Raw genomic sequence first — 24636 nt, 5'->3', positions numbered from 1 at the left:
ATACTTCTTAAACACGGAAAACCCTATCTTACAAAATCTGCAATGATTCAGAAAACATACACAGTCTACTCTCAGGAAGTCAGTGGGTTTAGTGAAAGGGCATTCAGGTCAAGGAGGGAGCAGAGAGAGGAACGATTAATCAAAGATCACTTGTAGTGAACAAGATTTACTCTTCTCACTCTAAATCTTTTTACCTTACTGTCACTGATTATTCTAGTAAAATATGCTCATTGTGGAAGAAGAAAGCACACAGAGAAATAGAAAGGGAGGAGAAATGGTAACATTTTATTTATTTTCTGAGTACTTTTTTCTTTAGAATGAAGTAGATTTGGGGTACATTTGTTTTCCTTTTTTCTGCCAGCTAGTAGTACCTCCTAAACATTTTCCAAAGTTATAAAAATCTTTTTTTCAATATTTAGATCGGAAGGGGGCAGTTTTGAATTCTATTTGAAAGGGAAAGAGTTCAATTGAGTAGAGTCATCACCCTTGTCTGATAGGTGAAGGCAGGGGCGGGCCCCGGGAGAAGAAGTGCCTTTTCTCTACTGCCATCAGACTTCCTGGAGATTATCCTGAGTTCAGTTGCAAACCTGCTGTCCAGACTAGCTTTGACTCTTTTTTTTTTCTTTCTTTTTTTTTAAATCAGATGTTGGACTCTGGTTTTACTAACTCTTGAAGGCCATAAAACAATAAGTCCATTAGCTGATACTTGCCCCTCTGTCCTCTGTCCTCTGTGTTTGTAAACACTCCCTGCCCTCACACCCTTTGTCTTTCCCTATCCAGCAAGGCTGGAAGCATCCTCCTACTCCCAGGAGCTTAGCTCTGACTGGTCCCCCTGGGGGTCTTCTCTTTCTTTCTGGTCCAGGTCATGGCTACTGGGGAGTTTACAGCTCCTAAGGAATAGGGTGGAATGTGCAAAGCACAGATGCTCAGTTTGGGGCCTGGGGCTTCCCTGGAGGAGGAGGAGAGGAACGGCCCAAGCCTGCTCATTGCCCAGTGAGTGACTTATGAGCCATCTGGATGGGAGTGTTAGTTGCTCTGTGTTATCAGCTGCAAAGACTGCTGATCATAACCTGTGTGTGAGGCACACACCATGTAGAGCATGGCCCTAGCCAGGCAGTTTGCTGACAATAATGCATGTTTCCTTTAATCTTCACAGGATCCACGAGGTAGATTTGTCATTATTCCCATTGCAGGAATGGGACAATTGGAGATTATATGAGCTCTCCAAAGTCACACAGATAGTGAGTGCAAAACCAGGACTTGAGCCTTCAACTCTCTCTCAAGTCTAGGCTTTTAACAACTGTCTGCACCACCCCATCCTGAGGGCATAGCATCCTAGAGCTGGAGGGGGCTTCAGTGTTTCCCAACCCTGGCTGCCCATTAGAATCACCTATGGGGTTTGAAAAACATACGTCTCTGCCCGTCTGTCAGTGAATAATTCTCTGAGTGAGGCCTGGTCTTGGTTTATGATATGTTATGTTCTCCAGGTAATTCTGAGTGGCAGCCTGAGTAAGAACCATTAGAATCCAATACCTTTAATTATAAATAATGAAACTGAGGCTTAGAGAGGATCTTGCCCAAGTTTATAATTCTACTGAGTAGCGGAGCAGAGCTACGTCAAGTCCATACACACACCCCGGTGTAGCCACAGGCGCGGTGGGCAGGTGCTGATTAAAAGTGCTTAGGCGGTGTTGATTCCAGACAAGAAGCCAGACACACCCATTCTCTCTTCCCCATCAAACCACAAGGTGTTTATTTCTCCATACTCAGCCCTCAAATGCCAATTTGAACATTAGGATGCCTAGTTTGTCTGTCTAGTAGCCTTTTCAGGGATCATATTTAGAATTTGAAAGTCATGTGGGGCAGCCCTGTGAGAGCTTCAAGAGGAGATTTCAGGACACAAAATCCCCAGCTCACTCGCAGCCATTGCTTTCCCTCCTTCCCAAGAAGCTCCACCAGTCAGACCCACCATGCCACGTGGCTAGGTTCTCCTTCAGACAGGTGTATATCTCTGTCCTCCTCACGGAGGCTGGGCCATGGCCACATGGCCAACTACACATGGCAAATCTACCCAGAGGTCACAGAGGTTGGACTTAGAGCCCAATAACCTAATCCCCAGAGGTCAATGACCAAATAGAATCACAGAATAGAGACAGAGGTGATTGGGGTTAGAGGAGGGGGCGTGGTGATGGGCCAGCCTGTCTGCCAGAGTAATGTTGGGAAATATGGGAGGGGATGGAGGTGGTAAGAATGAAAAGATTCTTCTCTGTTCACTGGGAGTCAGTCAGCCATGAGCTAGCATATGACTCCACCAGGCTGCAGGCTGCACTGGGCTGTATCCCTCAGGAGGGCTGGGCCATTTGGAGGGCACACTGGGAGACAGAGCAGAAGGAGCTGCAGCCTGTGAGGTGGCCCAGGCTCTTGACCTCAGGGCAGGGGATCTCCTTCCTTTGGCAAAGGGGAAGTTGTGTCATCCTCTCGTCACGCCCTCTGCTTCACCTTGTCAGCTCACTGCAATGTTGCCGTCACCTTCTGTCTTCCCACGCCTCCTGGCCTGCTCCTGTCCTTAGTCAGACCCACCCCTGTTGGTATGAGGGAGGAAACCCTGCTGGTATGTGCTGGAGGCTCTGAGATGGAAGAAATGGAGGCCAGCACCTTCTCCATCTGTGCCCATACAAGAGAGGTTGTCAATATGGAAAACAAATAAGGAGGCAGCACCTGGTGGGGTTTGTTCTAGATGTCTCTACAGCATCAGTGTCACTCGTGGAGCCCCTAGACAGTATCAGTGCTCCAAGGGTTGGAACAAGGGCACAAAGAGGAGGGTTTTTGTTGTTGTTGGTTTAAGACAGGGTCTCACTCTGTCACCCAGGCAGGAGTGCAGTGGCCCAATCTCGGCTCGCTGCAAACTCCACCTCCTGGGTTCAAGCGATTCTCCTGCCTCAGCCTTTCGAGTAGCTGGGATTATAGGCACCCACCACCATGCCCAGCTAATTTTTGTATTTTTAGTAGAGATGGGTTTACATCATGTTGGCCAGGCTGGTTTCGAACTCCTGACCTCAAGTTATCCAACCGCCTTGGCCTCCCAAAGTGCTGGAATACAGGTGTGAGCTACCGTGCCCAGCCAACAAAGAGGAGTTTTTAGACATTGGGAGACATGAGGTCCAGAGTCTAGTGGTCTCTGGCCAAGGATTAGCCAGGGTAGACTCTGGGAGTTCAGGCGATATGGCTCATCTTTGGCCCTGTGTAATGGTGAAGAATATGCATGCTGGAGCAAAATGGCCTGGGCTCAAATCCCCGGTTACTAGCCGAGACCAAGTTATCAAAAATGTGCCTCATTTTCTTTGTCTGCAAGATAAAGACAATTTTCTATCCCCACAGAGCTGTGGTGGGTATTAAGTGAATGGATACATGCAAAGGGCTCAGAACAGTGCCTGGGCACTGCAAGCACTCAGCAGACGTCAGCTGTAGTGATTTTAGGCCAGTTGCCTGATTGCTCCCAGCCCTTGGGCTCAAGCTGTATGCACAGTTTTCCACTGGGTGAACATTCAGGTTGGATAGGTGAGGCTGGGAAGAGGAGAAGGGCTATGAAAGAGTCACTCATGACAGGTGGCTTCTGTCCTGCTTAGCCTCCCCCCTTCTAAGGCTGGGCTCCTATCTGTGCCTCTGTAACATACCAGGCCCACTTTCTCTCCCTGGTTCCTGGGGAAGCACAGAGAAGAGTGTGACCAGTTGTCTGGACAGCTGAGCAGTTGTGTTGTAGTGCAGGGCAACGCCAGCTTTAGTCACATGGCAAATCCCCAGGGCCATTCCTGGAGACCATCCTGTCCCATAGACAAGGACTCAGCCATGATTCACTGTATTCAGGTGTGGCCTGCATTTGAGTCACCTGGTGCCCCTTCCTCCAACACCTGAGAGTCACATCCTGGACCAGGTTCTCTTATGCCCCCTGAATCTCTTCTCTCTCCTTTTCTTCCTCCTTTCCTCCTTCCTTTGTTTCCTATCCCTTGATCTCTGATTGATCAGATCTTGGCTGATCTTCCTAAAAACTTGGATGGTTTGAACCTGACAGATGGATAATAGAGACAGTAACTTCTAATGCCAACCCCACACCCTGTCAGAGAGATTGCCAGGAATGACTGAGAAGCAGGAAAAGAAGGAGCCTGCCTCTGTCAATATGGTGACATTTCTGTAATGGGAGATAGGTGCCTCAGAAAAGACCTCCGCACTCTGGCTGATACATGGATTTCCACTATTAGTAATCCATCCCAGTGCCCAAAGCCTGGATTGTCCCCTCTGAGAATGCAACTATACAAAAGGCACAGGGGATGCATTGAACTATATCAATTGTTTGTACTTTAGTGTGGATCCATTCATTCCACAAGTATTGAGGAATAAGATATAAATCTCTGCCTTCTTGGATATTACATTCTAGTTAGGAAGAGACAGAAAATAAACATGATAAGTAGATAAATTATATAGTTGGTTAGAAGCTGGTAAGTGATGCCCCCCTATCAAATAAGTAAATAAATAACTCACCAAAATGTAGGGTAGATGGGGTTAGGAGTGCTAGGATGGGGGACAGGGATGGGACAGGGAAGTTGGCTGTAATTTTAATAGTGTGTTTAGGGTAGGCCTCATTGAGAAGTTAGGATCTGAACAAAGACTTTGAAAGAGGTCGGAGAGTTAGCTTTGTAGATATCCAGGGACAATAGCATTCCAGGCAGCAGAAGCAGCTGGAGCCAAAGCCCTAAGCCTGAGCTAAGATAGGGATAGAGGCCATTGTAGTAGAGGGGAAGAGTAATGGGAGGAAGGTGGTGTAGGACCCCTAGACTCTGAAAAAGCTCTGGCCTTGGACTTGCGTGGGATAGGGGCATGTGAGGATTCTGAGTTGGGGGTATGTAACCTGTTGTGTTGGGACTTGACCATATATCAGTGAGGAGGCTGTTGCAGACGTCCCAGGAAGAGAGGCTTAGGCCAGGAGGGCAGAAGTAGATTCTGATTATTATTGGAAGGGGGAGCTGACCATATTTGCTGATGGAGTGATGAGGTTTGAGACACTGAAGTTTGGGATGACTTCACTAGCCACTTTCCTGAGCACACATTCTAATAAGCCAAGGCTCTAGGGCAGATGAGTGCTCTGATGTAGGAGGATGGGTGCAGGGAGAGAGGAAAGGTGTGCACACAGAGGATGCTGAGGGGCTCAAGCCACAGTACCACACCATTTTAATCTTAGCTGGACCCTGATCTGGCCTCAGGCTCTATTTTAGGCTACCTGACTGAACAAATTGGGTTCTGAAGTTCCAAAGCTTGTGCCTGGAGCCCTAGAATTCTCAGGGGACTGGATCCCCCTTGGAAATGATCAGTGTCCCTCAGGAGTGAGGCTAGCTGGGCTGCTGTTGGCTGTCTGCATAAACAGCTTCCTGGACTTTGCCAGGAGTGTGGGGGAGAGCCAAGCACAGCAATTGGCATGTCCCTCCTGCGAAGCCAAACCACTCCAGGACCTGCCCAAGCCTGTGAAGTCTGAGACACCGAATGTGTATTTACCTGGGCTCATGGCCTCAGATAAAGGGAGGGGGGTGGATTTAAGGAGCCCCAGCTGCTCATGGTGAGGCCCGCCGCACACCTGCCCTGCCTTGTCTCCTCTGAGGATCTGGGATTGCAACACCTTGCTCTCTTCTGCTGAGTTAATTATTAATGAGTTCTTTGTCACATTCTCTGGTGATGGGCAGAGGGCGGAAGTTTCCTGAGAGCTCTGAGGTCAGGGAGTTGGGGAAGTGGAGAGAAAGAGACCACCAGGTGGGAGAACTGAAAACACAGGCGTGTCAGTGTCCGAGGTGACGTTTCTCTGTGGGGGACTTGAGGGAGGTCTTTTTATGTTGAAGAGACACTGCTTCTACTGACCCTTACTTGCTGAGTTGAGCTAGATTTCACTGGAGTGCTTACAGGGGGCAAGACTCTAACATTTATTGGAATATCAATTATGCATCAACTTACATCAACAACTTACTGCCCACTTTGCTAATTACACTGTTTCTTCTGCCTACCTGAACTTACGCTAAATTAGAATCTGAGGGTTAGAAATGCCCAATTTAATCCACAAAATTCTACATTTCCCCCTTAAGGGTCTTCAAGCCAATTTCTTGGACATAACCCTCCAATGGTAGAGAACTTTCTGTTTAGGAGACACTGACGAAGTGGAATAGGTAGTTAAGAAGCTCCTTTAAATAGCAACTTTGAGGTCCTAGCATTCCAAAACGGTGCCAGTGCAGGCTCTCCAGGGCCAAGATATGGACTGGGTGGCCCTCCAGGTTTCCCTAAAAGTCCTCCGACCCTAACCTGGAGTAAAGAGTGTCCTGTGAGACCAGCCTGTCAGTTTGGACCTGCCACATCCATTTACAGTGGCTGGAAGCCCAGGAGCCCTGAGCAAGGAGCCCACAAAGGAAGCTGTGTTCTCAGGCCTGGCAGGAGGCCAGGGAAAGTCTGTTTAGACTTTGTCAGTCTAGCTATGCTTCAGCCTTTGCTTCCACCACTTGTGGTCAGGTCTGTTTTCTGGCCCTCCAGGCGGGCATTCCTGCCCAGGGAGGGAGGGGCTAGGAGACTAACCCTCCCCACAGGTGGGAGGAGTGACTCACAGGCAGTTACCTGTCCCAGGGCTCCCTGCCAACTCTGTGGAAGGAGCTGGAGGGGAGGCATTTAGAGTTACTCTGCTCATTTCTCTTAAGCTTTCCTTGGATGAGTTGAGCTTTGAATCCTTCCTGATGAACCTTGCCTTTTGAGGATCCTCCAAATTCCCCAAGAAGCTGGGATTTTTCATTTTTTTTTTCCCACTGGAGAGGGGAATGGTACTTTCCAGGGTCCTGGATGTTTGGGTCTTCTCACCTTCCAGCCCCGTGACATGTCTGGGGCTTTAACTCTCTATATAAGCCCTAATCTTTGTGTTCTCTGCTGGATCTTCTGTCTGGGGTGGTCCAGGTCACAGGAAGAAGCTGACCCCTGCTGGTCTTGGGAAAATGTGGAGTTCATTGCCTGGCACAGATGCAAGGGCCCTTCCCCACCCTATGAATCCTGGTCTCTGATGATCACTTACATGTGCCTGGTGCTGTTTGTGGTGCCCCTTGCAGCCCCCACAGGGAGGCGAGCATTGTGGAGCTTACTGCAAGGCCTCTAGGACCAACCGACCGACCCACTTGCCCAGTCCTGTCCTGGGAGGTGGGGGTGCAGTGACGACAGATGGGTGTGACGGCTGCCAGACTCCTGAGACCCGCCCTGCGGTGGGGCTACACCCAGCCAGGGAGTCTCCAGAGGTGAGGCTGTTGTTTAAAAACCTGGAGCCAGGAGGGGAGACCCCCACATTCAAGAGGAGCTTTCAGGCGATCTGGAGGAAGAACGGCAGAACACACAGTGAGGTACGTTACCTGTCTTTACCTGCCTGGTGGGGGCCGGATGGGGGAGGAGAACTGTATCTCTGGGTGCCTGGGGCCTGGTTGCAGGAACTGATTTATTCCTCTTCCTGGGAGCTCACTCAGGTGAGCTAGGTTAAAATGTCTGCTACAGTTTTGATTGCTTTTTCACATTTGATAAGCGCCTCAGTGGCTTAGAGGAAAGCAGGTTCAGATCCGGGGTTGAGCACAAAAGAGAAGTGAAAAGGGCGGGCTGGCCTGGCTCAGAATGTCTACTTCCAGGGGAATTTCCAGTCAGGGGTGGGAAAGCTGAGAAAGTACTGGATGAAAGTCAGAAGATGGGTCTCTCTTAGGCCAATTAGCTGTGGGACCTCAGGCCACATGTTCCCTCCCTGGGCCCATGACTCTTTTAGGAGAGGGATTAGAAGCAATGATTTTGAAGCATTAGGATCTATAATTTAAAGATGGCAGGAATGTCCTCAGTTCCCCCTCTGCTCCTGCCTTGCCAAGCCCCCAGCCCTCCACCCCAGCCAAAAGAGTTTGTGGAATAGAGTGAACATCCAATTCAAGGCAGAGGGGGTCACTGCATGAGCAAGGGTGGGGCATGCTTCCACAAGGCAAGCCTGCCTCTGGGACCACATAGTGGCTTTCGAGCATCCTTCCCCAGCCTCCTTCAGAATCCCTGCTTTGTGGCCTCCCAGCCCCACCCCTCTTGTCGAGCCCCAGCCCATCATTGAAGACATTTTGGGTTGCTTCCCTTTCAGATGAAATCCTCACTCACTTGTTAAAGACAGCCATACATCTCTCCCTGTTGCATCCCAGCTGCCTGCTTAGCCCAGAATTGTGGGCACACAGCCTCAAACTCTAAGTGGCCCTGGGTGGCATTGGAGGCCATGCCCATGGCAGGAGAAGGCTTGCCTCCAGGCTGTCAGCCGCTCTGACTCATTCACTTTGGGCTGGGCTGTGTTGAGGCTGCTGGTCTAGGCCCTGAGAAAAGCCAGCCCTCTCGGGGCAGGAACTAGGCCTTGGACCTTCCTACAGCTTTTCTCCTGCAAGGGGTCCAGCCTTTTCCTGCTCCCCACATTGTCCTTATGGCTGCATGGGGTAGGGCAGGGTCCACACTCCTTGCCATCCATTTTAGAGGAGGAAGCTGGAGTATGGGAGAGGATGGGATTTTCGCAGGGCACCCTGTGAGTCGCATGCCACTTGAGACAAAGGTCTAGAGCTCCAGCATTTTCCAAGCTTTTGGCTACAAATGTATCTGCTGCACCAAGTGTTCTAGATCAGGACCCTAGGCAAAGACTTCTGAAAAAAACTTGAGTTTAGAAACAGAAAAGAAAAGGGGCTAGTGTGCTCTAGGTGTTTGCACTGTTGTACCCAGGTTGCTTTGCTCTGTCCTAGGTAAGGTCCTCTCTGGGGATCACCCCATTGGCTGAAGATGAGACCACTCTTCCTCTTGTGTTTTGGTAAGTACCCCTTCCCATCCTTCCAGGCCCTGTTATATGGCAGGGAGGCGAAAGCCACGGGAGGAGGAGAGTTTACCAAAGTGTGGGCATCACCTGTCACCTGTAGTCCCTTCAGTTGGGAATACTTGTCTACTGGGGACACCTGTGAGATTTCCCCATTCTTTTGGGCCTTTGGGGAAGAAGATCTTCTGCCACTCTGGAAAGGCTCCCAAATGTCTTCTTATTCTTACCCGAGGGTGGTTTGTGGTTTCCCAAGTGTTCTCCACAGTTTCCCATCCTTTCTCAAGCTCGTTCCAAAGCCACTGTGGCTTAAGTTCCTGTTTTCCAGTGAATTGTAGCTGTGCACTCACAAAGTGTGGCTGGGGCAGCTTTGAAGATAAAGGAGCAGAATGAACGCAGGCCTTTCTGAATGTTCCTCCAATGGCTCAGCAGTCAGCCCTCCTCTGGGCTGCTCACAGAGGCCACAACGCAGGTGGAAAGAGCCACAGAGCTTGTCATGATGGCCAAGTCAATGTCTCCAGTCTGGTTCTAAAAGCCATATTTTAGGGTCATCTATGGTTTTTGGTTGCCAGTGTTTCTCCTCTTCTCCTTTTCAAGTTTTGAGTTATAGAATACGAAATCAACTTTTAAAATCTAATAGTATCAATACTGCAATTATTACCACCAGCAGCGAGTGGAAGTTTGAGTGAGGGAGAGGATATAATCTTGCTAATGTCAGCTTCCCTGAAGGACACTGGGGGTGGCCAGCGAGGTCCCTCTCTTTCTGGACTGCACCATCACACATCCCTGTGATTTCAGCCTTACCTGGCCTCCTGCATGCCCAGCAAGCCTGCTCCCGTGGGGCCTGCTATCCACCTGTTGGGGACCTGCTTGTTGGGAGGACCCGGTTTCTCCGAGCTTCATCTACATGTGGACTGACCAAGCCTGAGACCTACTGCACCCAGCATGGTGAGGTAGGCCCTACTTCCCAGGACTGGAGGAAAGTGGGATGGGAGGGATGTGTGAGCTGCCATTTGTCCACTGAATACTTAGAATGTACTTGGTGTAGGCCAAGCCCTGTGCGCTACGTGGACTGGGGAGTGCAGTAAAAGTATAAGGCCAGATCCTTGCCTCTGAGAAATTTACCTGTTAGTTGGGCAAGAGGAAATGTACTCAGAATTAACTAAATAGCTTATTTCTCTCTTATCTCTCTGAGATGACATGGAGTCTTTTCTCAGTCCTTGGGCATGGGCAGGATAGTCTTTCAAGTCTTGGGAATAGGCAAATAGGCCAAACACTGGCCATTTAGGTGTATAGAGCCTCATGTGTTATTTGGTGCTGGGACGAACTGTGTTCTTGCCATGTCAGGAACTGAGCTGTGCCACAGTCAGTGAGATAGATGAGGAAGTGACTTGAGCTTCTCCAGCAGGGTCAGAGGCTCAGATGTAAGTTGGATCAAATCCAGAAACACAACGCTTTGAGCTATGACTAACATTACCTGTTAGGCATGGCTTTTATAAACAGCTGTTGTATTTTTCTTCTACATTGTCTCTGGGTCTTTTTTTGTAGGAACTTTGGTTTTCTTTTTGTTTGCCCTCAACAGGGTGGAATCTTTCTTTACCAAAGTTGAAATTGCTCAGTGTTTTCTTGTCTCCCGGCTGCCTCATTCGGCCATTTTGCTTGAACAAGGGAATGGATAAGGGAGTGATTTGTCCCGAGTTGCTGCAGCCTTTGGGGAAAGAGACCTGGGTTATCTGTGGTTTCCCCTTTCCAGGCTGCCCTTGTCTTCTGGGCTATAGAAGGTGGTATGTGATACGGCCTCTGAGCCTCACTGCCCTTCTAGTCCCTGTGTTATCTTGGCTATTTTAGTTATACATGGTATAGGGAAATGACTGGAGGTACTGAGCAGAGATGGCTGTGGTTTCTGCATCTCACCCACTTGGATGTGGGGAAGCCCATTTGACAGGGTTGGGTAAGATGGCCATTTCTAGCCAGCACTCCCTGTGGGTCTAGATTACTCCATGAGCATCAGGGGACCTGGCAGTATTGAGCTTTTTAGGCAACAGAGTGATTTTGGCTGTTTCCTCCAAATTACAAGCCCATGTCTAAAAATTTCAGGGAGACCTCTGCCAATTTCCTTTCTCAGGCTGACTTGCATTTTGGGAGGGGAGGCAAGGAGAGGTCAGAGGCCCCTATGTTGGGATGTACCCTCAATCCCAGCCCCATCTGAAAAGTCTCTCCTCCTCCAGGCCTGGGGCTTTTGGCTTCACACTGACCTGCCCTCTGCCTCTCTGATGCCCTGGGAAGCCAACTGTCTTCGTTGCTCCTAAGTAGCCCCTTGAAAGCAAAACAGGGTGCTTATAAAACAGAAGTCTAGACTTTTGCAATCCTGGGGATGGATAAATCTCAGCTATTTTTCTGCTGTGAAAGTTGAGAAGCACTGGCTCTTTCTTGTTTTTTTTTCTAAGGGGTAATAAATTTATCTAGCCTTTTGGAAAGAGCAGAGGATGGCAGGGAGTATCATCTTGAGTGTAGTGTAGTTTCAGGCCTGCCACTGACTTGAGGTGTGACCTTGGGCAAGAGATTACCCCTGTCTAAGCCCTGCTGTCCTTTTCTGTACGTGTGTATTAGATGAGATGGTCTTTAGGGTCCCTTCTTTTCCTCAGCATTCTTTGGCAATGAGCCGACTGCTGACAATCAGCATCTCTCCCCCATTTTCCACCTCTCTGTCTTGTTTCATTTCTCTTTCCCTCACTACTACATGCCTACCCTTCTCAAAGGCCATGGGTTCCAGCAATGAAGATAGATACTAAAGGCATAGAGACTCCCTTTTCATTCTCTGGACAGATGTACCCTGAACCCTCTCTGGATGCATTGGTGGCTGCGTGATAAGAATCAGAAATTCAGGTTTTAATTCTGTTGAATTCTAATGTCAGTTTTTAAGTTTGTTTTGTTATTAAATAATACTAATGGCAATTATAATTAGTTAAGCATATCATATGTGTCCTAGGCATCATACTAAGAGTTTTATGTAAATTATCTCAAATAATTCTTACAACACCCTATGAAGTGGCTATTGTTTTCCCTGTGAGCTATTGGGAGGGTTTGGGTATGTGCTGGGACCTTAGACTTCCGAGAGAAACACATTGTGTATTGAGTTTTCTGAGTAGTTAGAGGTAGGGGGTGTACTGGACAGCCACAGCCGGAAACGAGGCTGGCGGAATGCAATGCTGCATTCCTACTGCCTCTCCTTTCACCCTTCCCTATTACCCCTCTCACCCCTGTCTACCAGTTCCCACTCCCACAGATACACCTCCCTGAAGCCAAGGGCTCTGGTTAGTGCCTCTGTTCTATCTTCGTGCAGGGATGACATAGCGAGCCCTGAGCCCCAGGACCAGATCGTTCTTCTGTGCCACATCCTACTGATGTGCCATGAATGCAAGGACAATGGGGTGGGCATTTATGACCCCTGGACATTTCTACTCACCCACTCCCTACCCCCAGTTCCAGTCAACTAACACAGGGCGACTCAGCAGAATGGAGTTGCAGGAGCAGTGGAGACTCCTTTTAGTTCCAAAATTGTCTCTCCTAGTTCCCTACCTCCAAGTGTGGCTTTTTTTTTTTTTAATTGTGGACCAGTCTTAGCCTGTTTTCATGTTACCTCCTCTACCCAATTCTGTCTCAGTTGCTAAATCCCATCAGTCTCAAGGGCTTGCTTCGGTAAATTCCAGGTCCATGTTGCAACCCTGCAGTGTACATAGGTCTTGGCCAGCTTTGCCTTATGGCATCTTCTCTGCCTTCCTAACTTTGCCCTTCTGGGCTCATCTGCTTTGATGACCCATTAACTGTCTATGGTTGGGACAAGGCTGTTCTTTACCAAAATGACCAAAACAAGTGGCCTCTTGTTTTCTTTCTTCCAGCTCCTAGATGGATTCTAGGAAAACTCACTGCACCATTATTCCCTCAATCTCAAGACATGGATGAACACGTCTGTGATTCTGTGATGCTTCCCTGCCCTCATTTACTTCTGTGCTATCCCTGGGCCTCATTTGAGAAATGGGCTTCAGTGGTTGTCATGAGCACTGCATAAAAGAATGTGTAAAGTGACCACCAACCTGATGCCTGGCAGATGCAAACTGTTCTATCCAACCCTTCTCTCCTGCCCCCCTCCTGGTGGCTGCATCCGCATGCAGAGGCTGCCCCATCTGCGAAGCACACTCCTGAGCATTTCTTCCCTGATCAGGACATGCGTTCACGTACCTCACTAAAATCCACCCATCCCTGGGCTGCCCTCCTCTGTGCCTCTCAAGGTGATTGGTGCCAATCTGACTTAGAGTGAGCTGTTGAAGAATCCATAGGCAGTCATGGTTAGTGAAGACTGGGGGTGAAGGCTCCTTCTTTCTGGTTTTGTGTCTGATACTAATAACAGGGATGTGACCTTGTGAAAGTCAGGGCTCTTCTACAAACCGACATTTTTCCGTGTGTGAAGTGAAGGAGTTAGTCAAACTTTGCTGTTTATTCAGCTCTGGCCACTCAGCTTGCTTCTCAGAGACAGCTGGGCTGTGTGTGACCCCGAGAGTACACTGTCCTCTCTCAGGGCGTGTGAAGGCAGGGGTTGCACCATGCCCTTCAGTCATTTCCGGGATGACACACAGTTCTCAAGAACCAGCGGATTTGCTGGAAAGCTTTCCATCCCTGATTTCTGCTCCCGATAATGTCTCCTCCAGTGTTGTGTCTGCTCTCCTAAATGCTTTATTTATCCCCCATTCCCTCCCTTTCTGGGGAAAAACTTAATTACCCAGCTGCCTTAGTAACAGTCTTACACAGCGCATTCCTCAGGTTAATTAACTGTGTAAGCCAAACAGCTGTCATTTTTATCTCTTGGAAACAAGCTGAGGAACAGTAGACAGTTGGAAGTCCCTCCTCTCTAATATGCGCAGACGCGCATGCATGTAAATGCACTCTTATCCCCCTGCCTGCTGACACACACCCTCCAACGACCACTGCCTTTCTTCGTCTGACAATTGTCTGTTTTCTTGATTTTCAGGAAGGCTAATGTGTTGGCAGAGGATGTGTTCATATATGTACTGTGATCCCTGTCCTCGACCCACAAGGGATTTTGAGCCTGCCTCTGACCCAAAATATCCTCTTTTTTTTTTTTTGGAGACAGAGTCTTGCTCTGCCTCCCAGGCTGGAGTGCAGTGACATGATCTCGGCTCACTGCAACCCCTGCTTCCCAGGTTCAAGTGATTCTCCTGCCTCAGCTTCCCGAGTAGCTGGGATTACAGGCATGTGCCACCATACCTGGTTAATTTTTCTATTTTTAGTAGAGACGGGGGTTTCACCATGTTGGCCAGGCTGGTCTCAAACTCCTGACCTCAAGTGATCCACCCGCCTTGGCCTCCCAAAGTGTTAGGATTACAGGTGTGAGCCACTGCCCCTCTGGCCCAAAATATCTGCTTTCTTTGTTTCCTAGAAGCTCTAAGCATCTCTAAAGCTTCCAGAGCTCTACCATTGGGGGTTTACTCTTTTGGATGAAGCATTACTGAGTTCCTTGTTTAAAACACAGACAACCTTGAGAAAAGCACCATATGAATCTATGACCTCGACCTAAGTTTGCTGAGTATGTTAATCAGAAACCTAGATGTGACTTTTGCGGAGGGACCCACGAGACCCAGAATGAGTCATGTTTTGAGGGGGTAGAAGAAAATGGAAAGGGACATTGTAGGGAAAAATTGCTATCAGAGAGAAGCAAAACTTGGGTTGATGGAATGTGAGATTCTTGGGTCCTAATTGTTATGGGCTAAGGAGTAAGGCTTGTGGGTTTAAAAGCAGAGAGGAGAAATGTGAGATGGGAAGTTCCCAAAGGCAAACCTGGATGGCCTCACAACTTTGCTAGCCTGACTTCTAGCCCCATTGCTTCTGGGGTCCAGGCCCGTGGAAGCCTCTGGGAACTGTCTCGCAGACCTACCTTGCTGCTTTTCCTGGACATCCACCCCCTGCCTGTGTGGCCATATGAGGGGCTGTAGTCATTGCCACTGGCAGGACCTGTAGAGGTCCCTGGCATACTAACCAACTTTCTGCACTCAGGTCCAGGGGACATCCCTCTTTCTGGAGATGTCCATACTGGAGTTGAGGTTGCCTTTCCAATGGGGTGGAGTGAAGCAGAAGAAGGGAGTTTCCTGAAACCAACTCTGAAATTTTCAGTGGTTGCCGAGTGATTGCTATGTTCCTTCAATCAGAACAGCACCAGTATGCTAGGGAGGTAAAAAAAAAAAAAAAAAAAAAAAGAAGAAGAACAGCACAGGTAGTTTTGGAGTCAGATAGGGTGGGACAAGAGTCTGTGCTTCATCCCTTGCTAACTTTATGGGCTTGGACACATTTCTTAACTTATCACTTTCCTAATCTGCAAAATGGGTATACCTACCGTTTGTAAATGTAGTATAGCTACCTCCGAGATTTTGGAAGGATGGACTAAGATAATATATGCACATTGCTCAGGACTGAGGCTGGTGCAGTGTAATTTTTGAGTGTGTAGCATATATCATCTTTATAATCAGCTTCAGAGAGTGATTTCTGAATTTAGTTAGGATGGAAATAACAGCTGTACTGAGTTAAGGCTTTGGTCAAAATTTCACTTCGTGATAAGGAAAAAGACGAAGCTGAAAGTACCTTACATACGGCTGTCCTCCCACCCAGTGCCTGCAATAGGTGCTGACTTTTGCTCTTCATTGCCAATATGCATTGACATAGAAATGCTGAGGCTTTTGAACTGCAGTCGGTTCTAATGGAGGCCTGGCTGACCATAGGCCTTGAGGATCCCCTTCTCTCTGTCCATATTGCTGGAAAAAGTGTTTCTCCAGGACAGTATCTGGTGAATGTCTTATTTTTCTCTTGCTTTCTTTGTCTACTTGCTGAGAGTGGCTTTAACTTCTGGGCTCATGTGCTGGAGTAGGGAAGAATTCTAATAGCATGTTAGAACAAGACGAAACTTTATTATTCCATTCAACCCTTCCTTTTCACCAATAAGAAAGTGGAAGTGGAGGAAATGTATTTTCTTGAAGGCAGCTAGATTTTTTTTTTTTTTTCTTTTGGCCCTGGCTGGTGGCCATAACCCGACCGTAGCTTCTTAGATGAACCCAGACAGCCCTCTGGCTTTGTCATGGGAGGGAGCTGGGCCATACATAATCAGAGCCTGTTTTCCTGTTTTCCCCCAGAATTAGCTCTGTGTTTTGCAAAGGCTCAGAGTTTTTACTTGGGTGTGCCCTCCTTTTCCTCCCATCTCCACCGTGATTCAGGCCCCTGCTGGCTCTTGCCCTCTTGCTCCTTTGCCCTCCCCTGGCTCTCTGGGAGAGTTCATCTTCTAGCCAGACTGCTGAGCTTCTAGAAAGCTCTAGGATAAGGGAGAAGGCCTAGCCTTTCCAGCTGGAGAGCAAGCAGGAGCCAAACTGGCTGGAGGCCTGACAGGCTAAATTGATAATAGTACTGTGTCTCTGAGGTAACACAGCCGGAAGAAGGCCGGCCAAATGACCCCAGAGAGGGAGGCAGCTGCAGCAGAGAGCTGCCATCGCTGGGAGAGACAGGGGCACATCACACATGAGAGAGGAAGAGCCTCACACTGAGAATCACACATGCACACGATGCTTACAAATATGTGCACCCTACATATAAGCATACAAGAATAAATCAGAAAGGGAAACTGAGGCCCAGAGGGAAAGGATAAATTAACAGCTTCTCTTCGTGTGGGCTTCTGCCATAAATTGCTCTATTTCAGGCTTCTGTCCTGCTAGCTCGTTGACAGGCAGAGCTACTTAAAATACCTGTCTCGCCTGTTGGCTTAGCCTGTCTCCAAGGATTGAGATAAATTCCTCCTTTAGCTATGTTACTGTGATAAGCAGCACGTAGTTTGTAAGCCTATGATGCCATCTGATCCTGCCATCAGTGCCTGCACACATGGAAGGAAGGAGAAGAAGGCATGGGTGCCCCAGATTATCCCCATGAAGACTGAGGGGGAAGCAGGGCAATAAACCCTGGGCATTTTTAGTTGGTTTTGTTTTATAATACTATCTGCTCTCCTGAATATAAAAATTAATACGTATCCAAGGTGTAAAAGTTTAAACAGACTCGGTGTAAGTGGCTCATGCCTGTAATCTCAGCACTTTGGGAGGCCGGGGTGGGTGGATCATTTGAGGTCAGGAGTTTGAGACCAGCCTGGCCAACATGGTGAAATCCTGTCTCTACTAAAAATACAAAAATTAGCTGGGCATAGTGGCTTATGCCTGTAATCCTAGCTACTTGGGAGGCTGAGGTGGGAGAATCGTTTGAGCCTGGGAGGCAGAGGGTTGCAGTGAGCAGAGATCGTGGCACTGCACCCCAGAGTCTGGGCGAGAGAGTGAGACCCTGTCTCAAACAAACAAACAAACAAAAAGTTTAAACATAATAAAAAATAGCAGAGAAGGAAAAAACAAGTTATCTATGATTCCACTACCCAGAGATATCAGATTGAACTGTATGCAGTTGCCATTTTTGTAGGTCAAAATGGGTGAATATCAGCAATTTCATGTTTTCACTTAATATATTGGTGTATTTCCTTCCAAATACTTTACATTCCTTTAAATGGAAATATATACATATATATATTCACACACACATATATATTTGAGATTATAATGTATATGCAAGTATATGCCCAGTTTTTTTTCCATAAAACATAATATAATCATTTCTCTGTGCAATTAAATTTTTTTCTCTAAACAATGTTTTTAATAGTTACATAATGTCCTGTCGTTTGGGAGTATCAAGGACATTTCCGCGGTCTCCAGCTACTTGTCCCATGGGCCAGGGAAAGAAAGAGACTTGTTTCTGGCACTCTCTTGACCAGGGAAGGGCTGGACCAGCTCCCAGCAGAGCTGGGGAGAAAGCTCTGGTGACAGGCGGCCGGAAGGCAGCTGGCCCTTGTCTCTCCTCAGGACATGTGCTGAGTGCAGGCAGAGGACAGGAGTGGAAAAATTTGTTCCTGAGAGGCTGGGAAGAGTATAAAGAAGGGCATGCTCCCTGCCAGGGACCAAAATAGGGGTCTGGAGGGGAGTCAGGCTCTAGCAAGGGCCTTCTCTTGCCCAGAAAAGATTATTTTAAGTGCTGAGGTATTTCAGCCAGCGACAGGTCTCCAGTTTCTGTGGTAAATGAACTGAGTCAGCTGGAGAAGCCCCGTTTCTTCCCAAAGTGCTCTCTCTGCTTTAGCCTTCCCCATGATAAGCTTCAAGGTCAGACCAAGCCCTTCTTGGGGCTCGCTGCATGAGACAGAGACTGCTACCCTTTAGCATACTTCCCCACATCTTTGCCACTCAACTCGTTTCAAGTGGAAGTGAGAGGATGAAAGAAGGGAGAAAGAGAGAAAGGAGAGGAGGGACCCTTTCTGATGCTGACGGTGGGAATCAGTCAATAGCAAAGCCATGTTGCCTCTTTGTGCCTCAGCATTCTCCTCTGTAAATGGGGCTAATACTACTTCTCACATAGGGTTATTGTGAGATGTAAGTAGGCTATTGCATTGAAACTACCAACGACTCCTCTGCACATGGTTGTACTCCACTTACTATTGATGCTTTATTACCTACTCACTCTTCCACCCCTCCCTTCAAACTCCCTAATTGCAGGAAGGGAGTGCCTAGTAATAATGCTAATGCAAATCGTTGGCCTTTACTGAAAATGTGCTATTCATTTATTCAAGAGGAATTTAGTGAGGGTCTATTATGTGCTGGGTATTTTTCTAAGCACTGGGAATACAGCAGTGAAGGATTGCAAATTCCTGCCCTCATGGAGTATACATTCTAGAAGGGGGAGGCAGACAATATAAAAATAAATAAATTGACAGTAAGTATACAATGTATCAAGTGTAGATATGTACTGTAAAAAAAATATAGCAGGGCAAGGGAATGCATAGTGAGTGCTGGGAGGTGGGGCAATGGGTGCTACTTCATTTTATTTCATTATTATTTTCTTGAGACAGAGTCTCGCTCTGTCGCCTAGGCTGGAGTGCAGTGGCAGAATCTTGGCTCACTGCAACCTCTGCCTCCTGGATTCAAGCGATTCTCTTGCCTCAGCCTCCCGAGTAGCTGGGACTACAGGCACCTGCCACCACACCTCGCTAATTTTTGTATTTTTAGTAGAAACGGGATTTCACCACGTTGGCCAGGCTGGTCTCGAACTCCTGACCTTGTGATCTGCCTGCCTTGGCCTCCCAAAGTGCTGGGATTACAGGTGTGAGCCACAGCGCCCCGCCAATGGGTGCTACTTTTTAAAGGGCTTACGTGCCAGCTGTTATTTGAGCCTTAAACACCCAAAGAATGAATGTTTTTTTTTTTTTTTTTTTTTTTGAGGCGGAGTCTTGCTCTGTCGCCCAGGCTGGAGTGCAGTGGCCGGATCTCAGCTCACTGCAAGCTCCGCCTCCCGGGTTCTCGCCATTCTCCTGTCTCAGCCTCCCAAGTAGCTGGGACTACAGGCGCCCGCCACCTCGCCCGGCTAGTTTTTTGTATTTTTAGTAGAGACGGGGTTTCACTGTGTTCGCCAGGATGGTCTCGATCTCCTGACCTTGTGATCCACCCGTCTCGGCCTCCCAAAGTGCTGGGATTACAGGCTTGAGCCACCGCGCCCGGCAGAATGAATGTTTAATAAAGCATGTTTGGACATGCCAAGGGCACCTCCAAGCACTAGGAAGGGTGATAGTTTTCTTCATTTGCAGAGCGGGTGAGAGCTGGAAAGTGGAGTGGTAAGCAGAGGCCCAGGGAACCAAGACACCTGGCTCCCCTCTTTGCTCTCTCCTGTTGCAGGCAGTGCCAGCTTTGGAGAGGGAAGATGGGTGTTGGGCAGGGAGGTTCTATCACTCAAGGCATAGGCCCCACATATCCACTCAGACTCTGGGGTGGTCCTTTGTTCTGGTGAGTGGAGGCTTAGAGAAAAGCAGAGGTACAGGGTGTGTGGAGGGACAGTTTTCCCTACCCAGAAGGACCTGCAGGTCCAGGAGGTTCTTGTCCAAGCCTTGCATCTACTTGTTGGCAAATTTGGAGCCCTGTGGATAGTATTGTTTAAGCTACACACAGGGTTTGGGATCATGGTTACTCAGGGAAAACAGATTTTATGTGTGTTTTATGGGGAAGCTGAGAAAAGGTCACGTTATCTGTGTGTGTGCGTGCGTGTGCATGTGCACGTGTGTGCATGTGTGTGTGTGTATGTGTATATGTATGCACATAGGCACAAGCTAAAAGAACAAGGGATATGTCAACTCTCTGGCCATGCTGTTTTTCTTGGTGATCCTTGCTCTGCCATGAAACCCATGGGTTTCAGTTCTGGCTCCTGTCTCATTCCAAGAGATAAGCATAGGCCAGGTTATTGGGGACCTCCCCAGTGAGGCTGATTGGTCTCCTGTAGGTAGGGAATACCAAACCTGAGAAAGATCCTCAAGCCCCAGATGTCACTGCTGGAAAGCCTTAGAGATCATTTGAATGTCACTAGAATTTTGGCTCCCTGAGGGCAGGACCTTTGTTTAGTTCCCTATTATAACTCCTGAGCCCAGAGTAGAGTCTGGCACATAGTATATGCTAAATAAGCATTTGTTGGGTAAATGAAAAGCTCTAGCTCAATCCCCACTTAATTTACAGAGGAGAAAGTTAAGCCTAGGAAATAGAGGTGACAGAGCTAGGACTGTAGATCCGCATTTCCTTGTCTTCTTTTGGAATCCTCTCTCTCTGACTCTCAAAACCCCAGAATTTCCCAGGCTGCCAGGATTAAATGAGGTGAGCTATTAAACTTTCCAGCCTGTGCCTAGTATGTAGTAGGTGCTCAATTAGTATGAATTTCTCCCCCGCCCCCCCCTTTTTTTTCCTGCCCTTGGCACTTTCCTCAAGTTTCTCTGCAAGGCAATGTCATGTACTCAAGTATTTTTTCCCACCTTGTACCTCTTTTCCATTCACACATCTATTCACCATTCACTTGCTGTGTGTTAGGAGGGACACAAAGGAATTCAGAGATGACCAATTAAAAGATGATCAATAGTCCTGTTTTAAGAGATTAATCCTTCAAAGTGTATTAATAAAACTAGCGATTCCTAAGGGCAGGATTTCCACAGAGGGGATATGCTGGGATCTCAGGACGCAAGGGGGAATTCTATTAGGACCCCACCTCTGAGTGTCTGCTGTCTTCCTCTCCCACAGTGGCAGATGAAATGCTGCAAGTGTGACTCCAGGCAGCCTCACAACTACTACAGTCACCGAGTAGAGAATGTGGCTTCATCCTCCGGCCCCATGCGCTGGTGGCAGTCACAGAATGGTGAGCATTTGCCATCTACAGGGACTCAAACTGTGCAGCCTCCACAGGATGAGGTGGATGGAAGTTGCCCTGTAACCCTTTGGGTTTCCCAGGCATTTCTTATGGTGATGTGACATGGGTGATTGACAAGAAGAACCTTTCTGCCTCATATTTGAGGTCCGTTGGATGTTATGGTAGAATAATTTGTTGGAGGTGAAGGAAAGGGTATGAGGAGAGAGGAATGTCTTTATTTCCCTCCACTCAGTCTCAGGGGGTGGGCTTGCAGAATTAAGCTTTGGGAACAAGTCTGTGTGGAACAGACGAGTTGAAGCCCTCCAAAGTATTGAAGACATCAGGTGATGGTGGGAAGGAAACTTAGCCAAAAACAGATAGGATCTTGAATAGATAACATAAGCAGAAACATACCACTTCCCACTCCTCTCCAAGAGGGAGTTTGGAAAATCAAGGTTAGAGAGTTTCTGACTTCCTAGAGCTAGTTTAGTCCAGGGCTTCCTTCAGGGCTGGGGAAATGGAAAGTCTCTGGCTGACAGTTTCTACTTTTTGTCCTTCCAGATGTGAACCCTGTCTCTCTGCAGCTGGACCTGGACAGGAGATTCCAGCTTCAGGAAGTCATGATGGAGTTCCAGGTGTGCCTCCTGGGGGTGGCAGTGGATAGGAGAGGGGCTCCTGGACCATGTGGGCATGGAGCCATGGAGGAGCACAGTGTCCTTGTCTCTCTGGGCTGGGGCAACACTCACCATGAGCCTATATCATGGTGACAGCAAAGGACTTGCTCCTGGGTGAACAGTGGCACCTCTAGGCTCCCTGTCTTGGCCGTGCAGTGGTTGCATATCCTCTTCCTCTCTCATTCTCCACCCTCAACCCATCTAATTAATTTATGTCTGCCAAGTACCAATTCTACTGGTCCCAGTTGCTTATTGTACATTTGTGTATTCTTGGTATACTCTGTTTTAATAACTTTGCATATTAGATTGAGTTTAACAAGCAACCAAGAACTTGCCTATCCAACTAACTGACAGATGTTCCTTTGGAACAGCTCTCTTGGTGGGCAATCTACTCATTCAGTGCCATTACTTCTCAAAGCACTTTCAGATTCTGCCTTTAGAACAGCCTTCTAGATACTTCTTTTGGAGGAAACATTTTCATTTAATTGCCATAGGTCAATTTTTTCTTTTCAGAAATGATTTGGTTTTATTCTTTCTACAGAAATAGTCAGATATTCAATGATCAAATTTGGTTAATAAGATTAAATGATTAGGAAGGGAGATATAACTTTCAGGAGTTAAAATGAGCTTGGCATAAAAAGTAATAGGACCTAATTTCTTACATGACTGAAGAAGTTGGCTCTAAGAGCCTCTCCCCATCTAAAGGTCAAAGGTATTTTGAGAAATGCAAGTATCGTTTGAATAAATGCCCAGTCTTGGAAGGTGGCAACTTTGAAGGGCAGCGTATTCATTTGGATGGATAGTGTTAAATAGTCTCCTCACTTTATCATCACTCACCTGTTCATTTATTTGTCAATTATTTGTGAGCACTTACTGAACACTGATTACACGGCAGGCTTGGTGTCAGATGTTAGGGATATAAAGATGAATAAAACCAAATCACAATCTTCAAGCAGCTTTCACCATATGTGGGGAAGTCAGTAATGAGAGAGTGCAATGTGTGCACAATATTGGTAAGAAGAGGTGCTGGGAGCCCAGGACGGGACTCTCACATGGTCTGTCTTGGGAGGGCTTGTCAGGGAGTACACCCGGGGGAAGATGAACTTTCATAGACCAGTAATGGCCAGGTGAAGGGCAATGTTATTCCAAGCAAACAGAACCATAAACACAAAGACCAGGAGGCAGGCGGCAAGAAGGTGAGGTATATGATTGGGGATGGGGGCAAGGGAATGCACACAGGGCCTGGAGGGTAAAATGTGCTTGGTGGCAAGAGGTGGGGATGTGGAGGGCTGAAGACTGCTGCGAGATGAGTTTCCAGGTATACACAGAGGGAGGGGAGCAGACTGAAGATTCACCATTCATTCAACAAATGTGTGCTAAACACCGATGTGCTGGATGTTGGGGGTCCACCTGTGAACCACAGACAATAGGGGCTACAGCCTGGTATACTGAGTCTCAACCAGGGGCACTATTCTGCCCTCCCCTCTCCTGCAGGGGATAGCTGACAATTTCTGGAGACATTTTTGGTTGTTGTAACTACGGGTATGTAATGATATCTGGTGGGTAGAAATCAGAGATGCTGTTCACCAGGCTGCAGTACACAGGACAGCTCCTAGGACTAAGATTTCCCCAACTCAGTGCTTAAACAGTGAGAATGGTTGAGAAATCCTGGCCTCATGGGAAAAGAATAAAAAGCAAGAAACCAACAAGTAAATAATTGGAAATCGTGGTGACGTTTCTGAAGGAAACAAGATGCTGAAATAGAAAATAATGGGGCAGGGTGGGGTGGGCCAGCCATGAGTAGGAGAACGCACTTCAGTCAGGTATCAAAAGATCTGTACCAGGAAATGACATTTAAGCTGAGAACAAAAGATGAGAGGGAATCTACCAGCAGGAGGAGCATCCCAAGTAGGAAGACTGGACAAAGGCTCTGAGGAGGGACTGAGCTTGGTTTGGGGCTTGAAGAGAGGAGGTGGCCTGAGAGGAGGCAGGGCCCAGGGAGCCTGGGGCCTCTTCACTCATAGTCAGAAGTTCAGCTTTCATTCCAGAATAGTATTGGAGGATTTTTAGCAGAGGCTTAACAAGGCCCATTTTATGTTTTAAGAAGATGGCCAGCCTGGCCAACATGGCAAAACCCTGTCTCTGCTAAAAATATGAAGATTAGCTCGGCATGGTGGGTCACACCTGTAATCCCAGCACTTTGGGAGGCCGAGGCGGGTAGATCACTTGAGGTCAGGAGTTCGAGACCAGCCTGGCCAACATAGCGAAACCCTGTCTCTACTAAAAATACAAAAATTAGCAGGGCATGGAGGTGTACACCTGTAATTCCAGCTACTCAGGAGGCTGAGACAGGAGAATCGCTGGAACCCGGGAGGTGGAGGTTGTAGTGAGCTGAGATTGCACCACTGCACTCCAGCCTGAGTGATGGAGTGAGACTCTGTCTCAAAAAGTAAAAAAAAAAAAAAGAAGATATGACTGAGTAAGAGTGAACGTGGAGAAAGGGGAAATCAGATGAAGCTTACTAGGGAGATCAGGCAGGAGGGAACCCTGAAGCTGGAGAGACAGGCCTGGGCCTGGTTCAGTATCTGCTTTGGAAGCTGAGTTTATAGACCTGCAGTTCCAGGAAGTTGTTCAAGCTGGGAGCTGTCAGCATAAAGACCACATTTAAAGCCACCCAAAATGGATGAAATCATTTTGTAGGAAGGAGCAGGGACTCAATATGTCATGCTAAGGTGCTCAGATTATATCATGAGATCAATGCAGACTGATTGAAGCTCTCAAAGATCAGATAATCACCCGGGAAGA

At 47.8% G+C, this 24636-nt stretch overlaps 1 protein-coding gene across 1 annotated transcript in view; it reads left to right on the top strand.

The window, feature by feature from the left end:
• LAMB3 (laminin subunit beta 3) overlaps positions 1 to 24636 on the top strand; it is a 150854-nt gene that overhangs the window by 104290 nt on the left and 21928 nt on the right. Inside the window, exons 2-6 of the mRNA XM_033197651.1 lie at positions 7122 to 7406; positions 8802 to 8866; positions 9665 to 9819; positions 21052 to 21166; positions 21719 to 21792. Of these exons, the coding sequence (XP_033053542.1) occupies positions 8839 to 8866; positions 9665 to 9819; positions 21052 to 21166; positions 21719 to 21792 (372 nt within the window). The 5' untranslated portion in view covers positions 7122 to 7406; positions 8802 to 8838. The remainder of the gene's footprint in view (positions 1 to 7121; positions 7407 to 8801; positions 8867 to 9664; positions 9820 to 21051; positions 21167 to 21718; positions 21793 to 24636) is intronic.

Source organism: Trachypithecus francoisi, unplaced genomic scaffold, assembly GCF_009764315.1.
Source record: "Trachypithecus francoisi isolate TF-2019V2 unplaced genomic scaffold, Tfra_2.0 Lachesis_group5, whole genome shotgun sequence".
NCBI classification, from domain to species: Eukaryota; Metazoa; Chordata; class Mammalia; order Primates; family Cercopithecidae; genus Trachypithecus; species Trachypithecus francoisi.
Note: the sequence above shows the minus strand (reverse complement) of the source record. Positions and strands in the feature narration are given on the sequence as shown.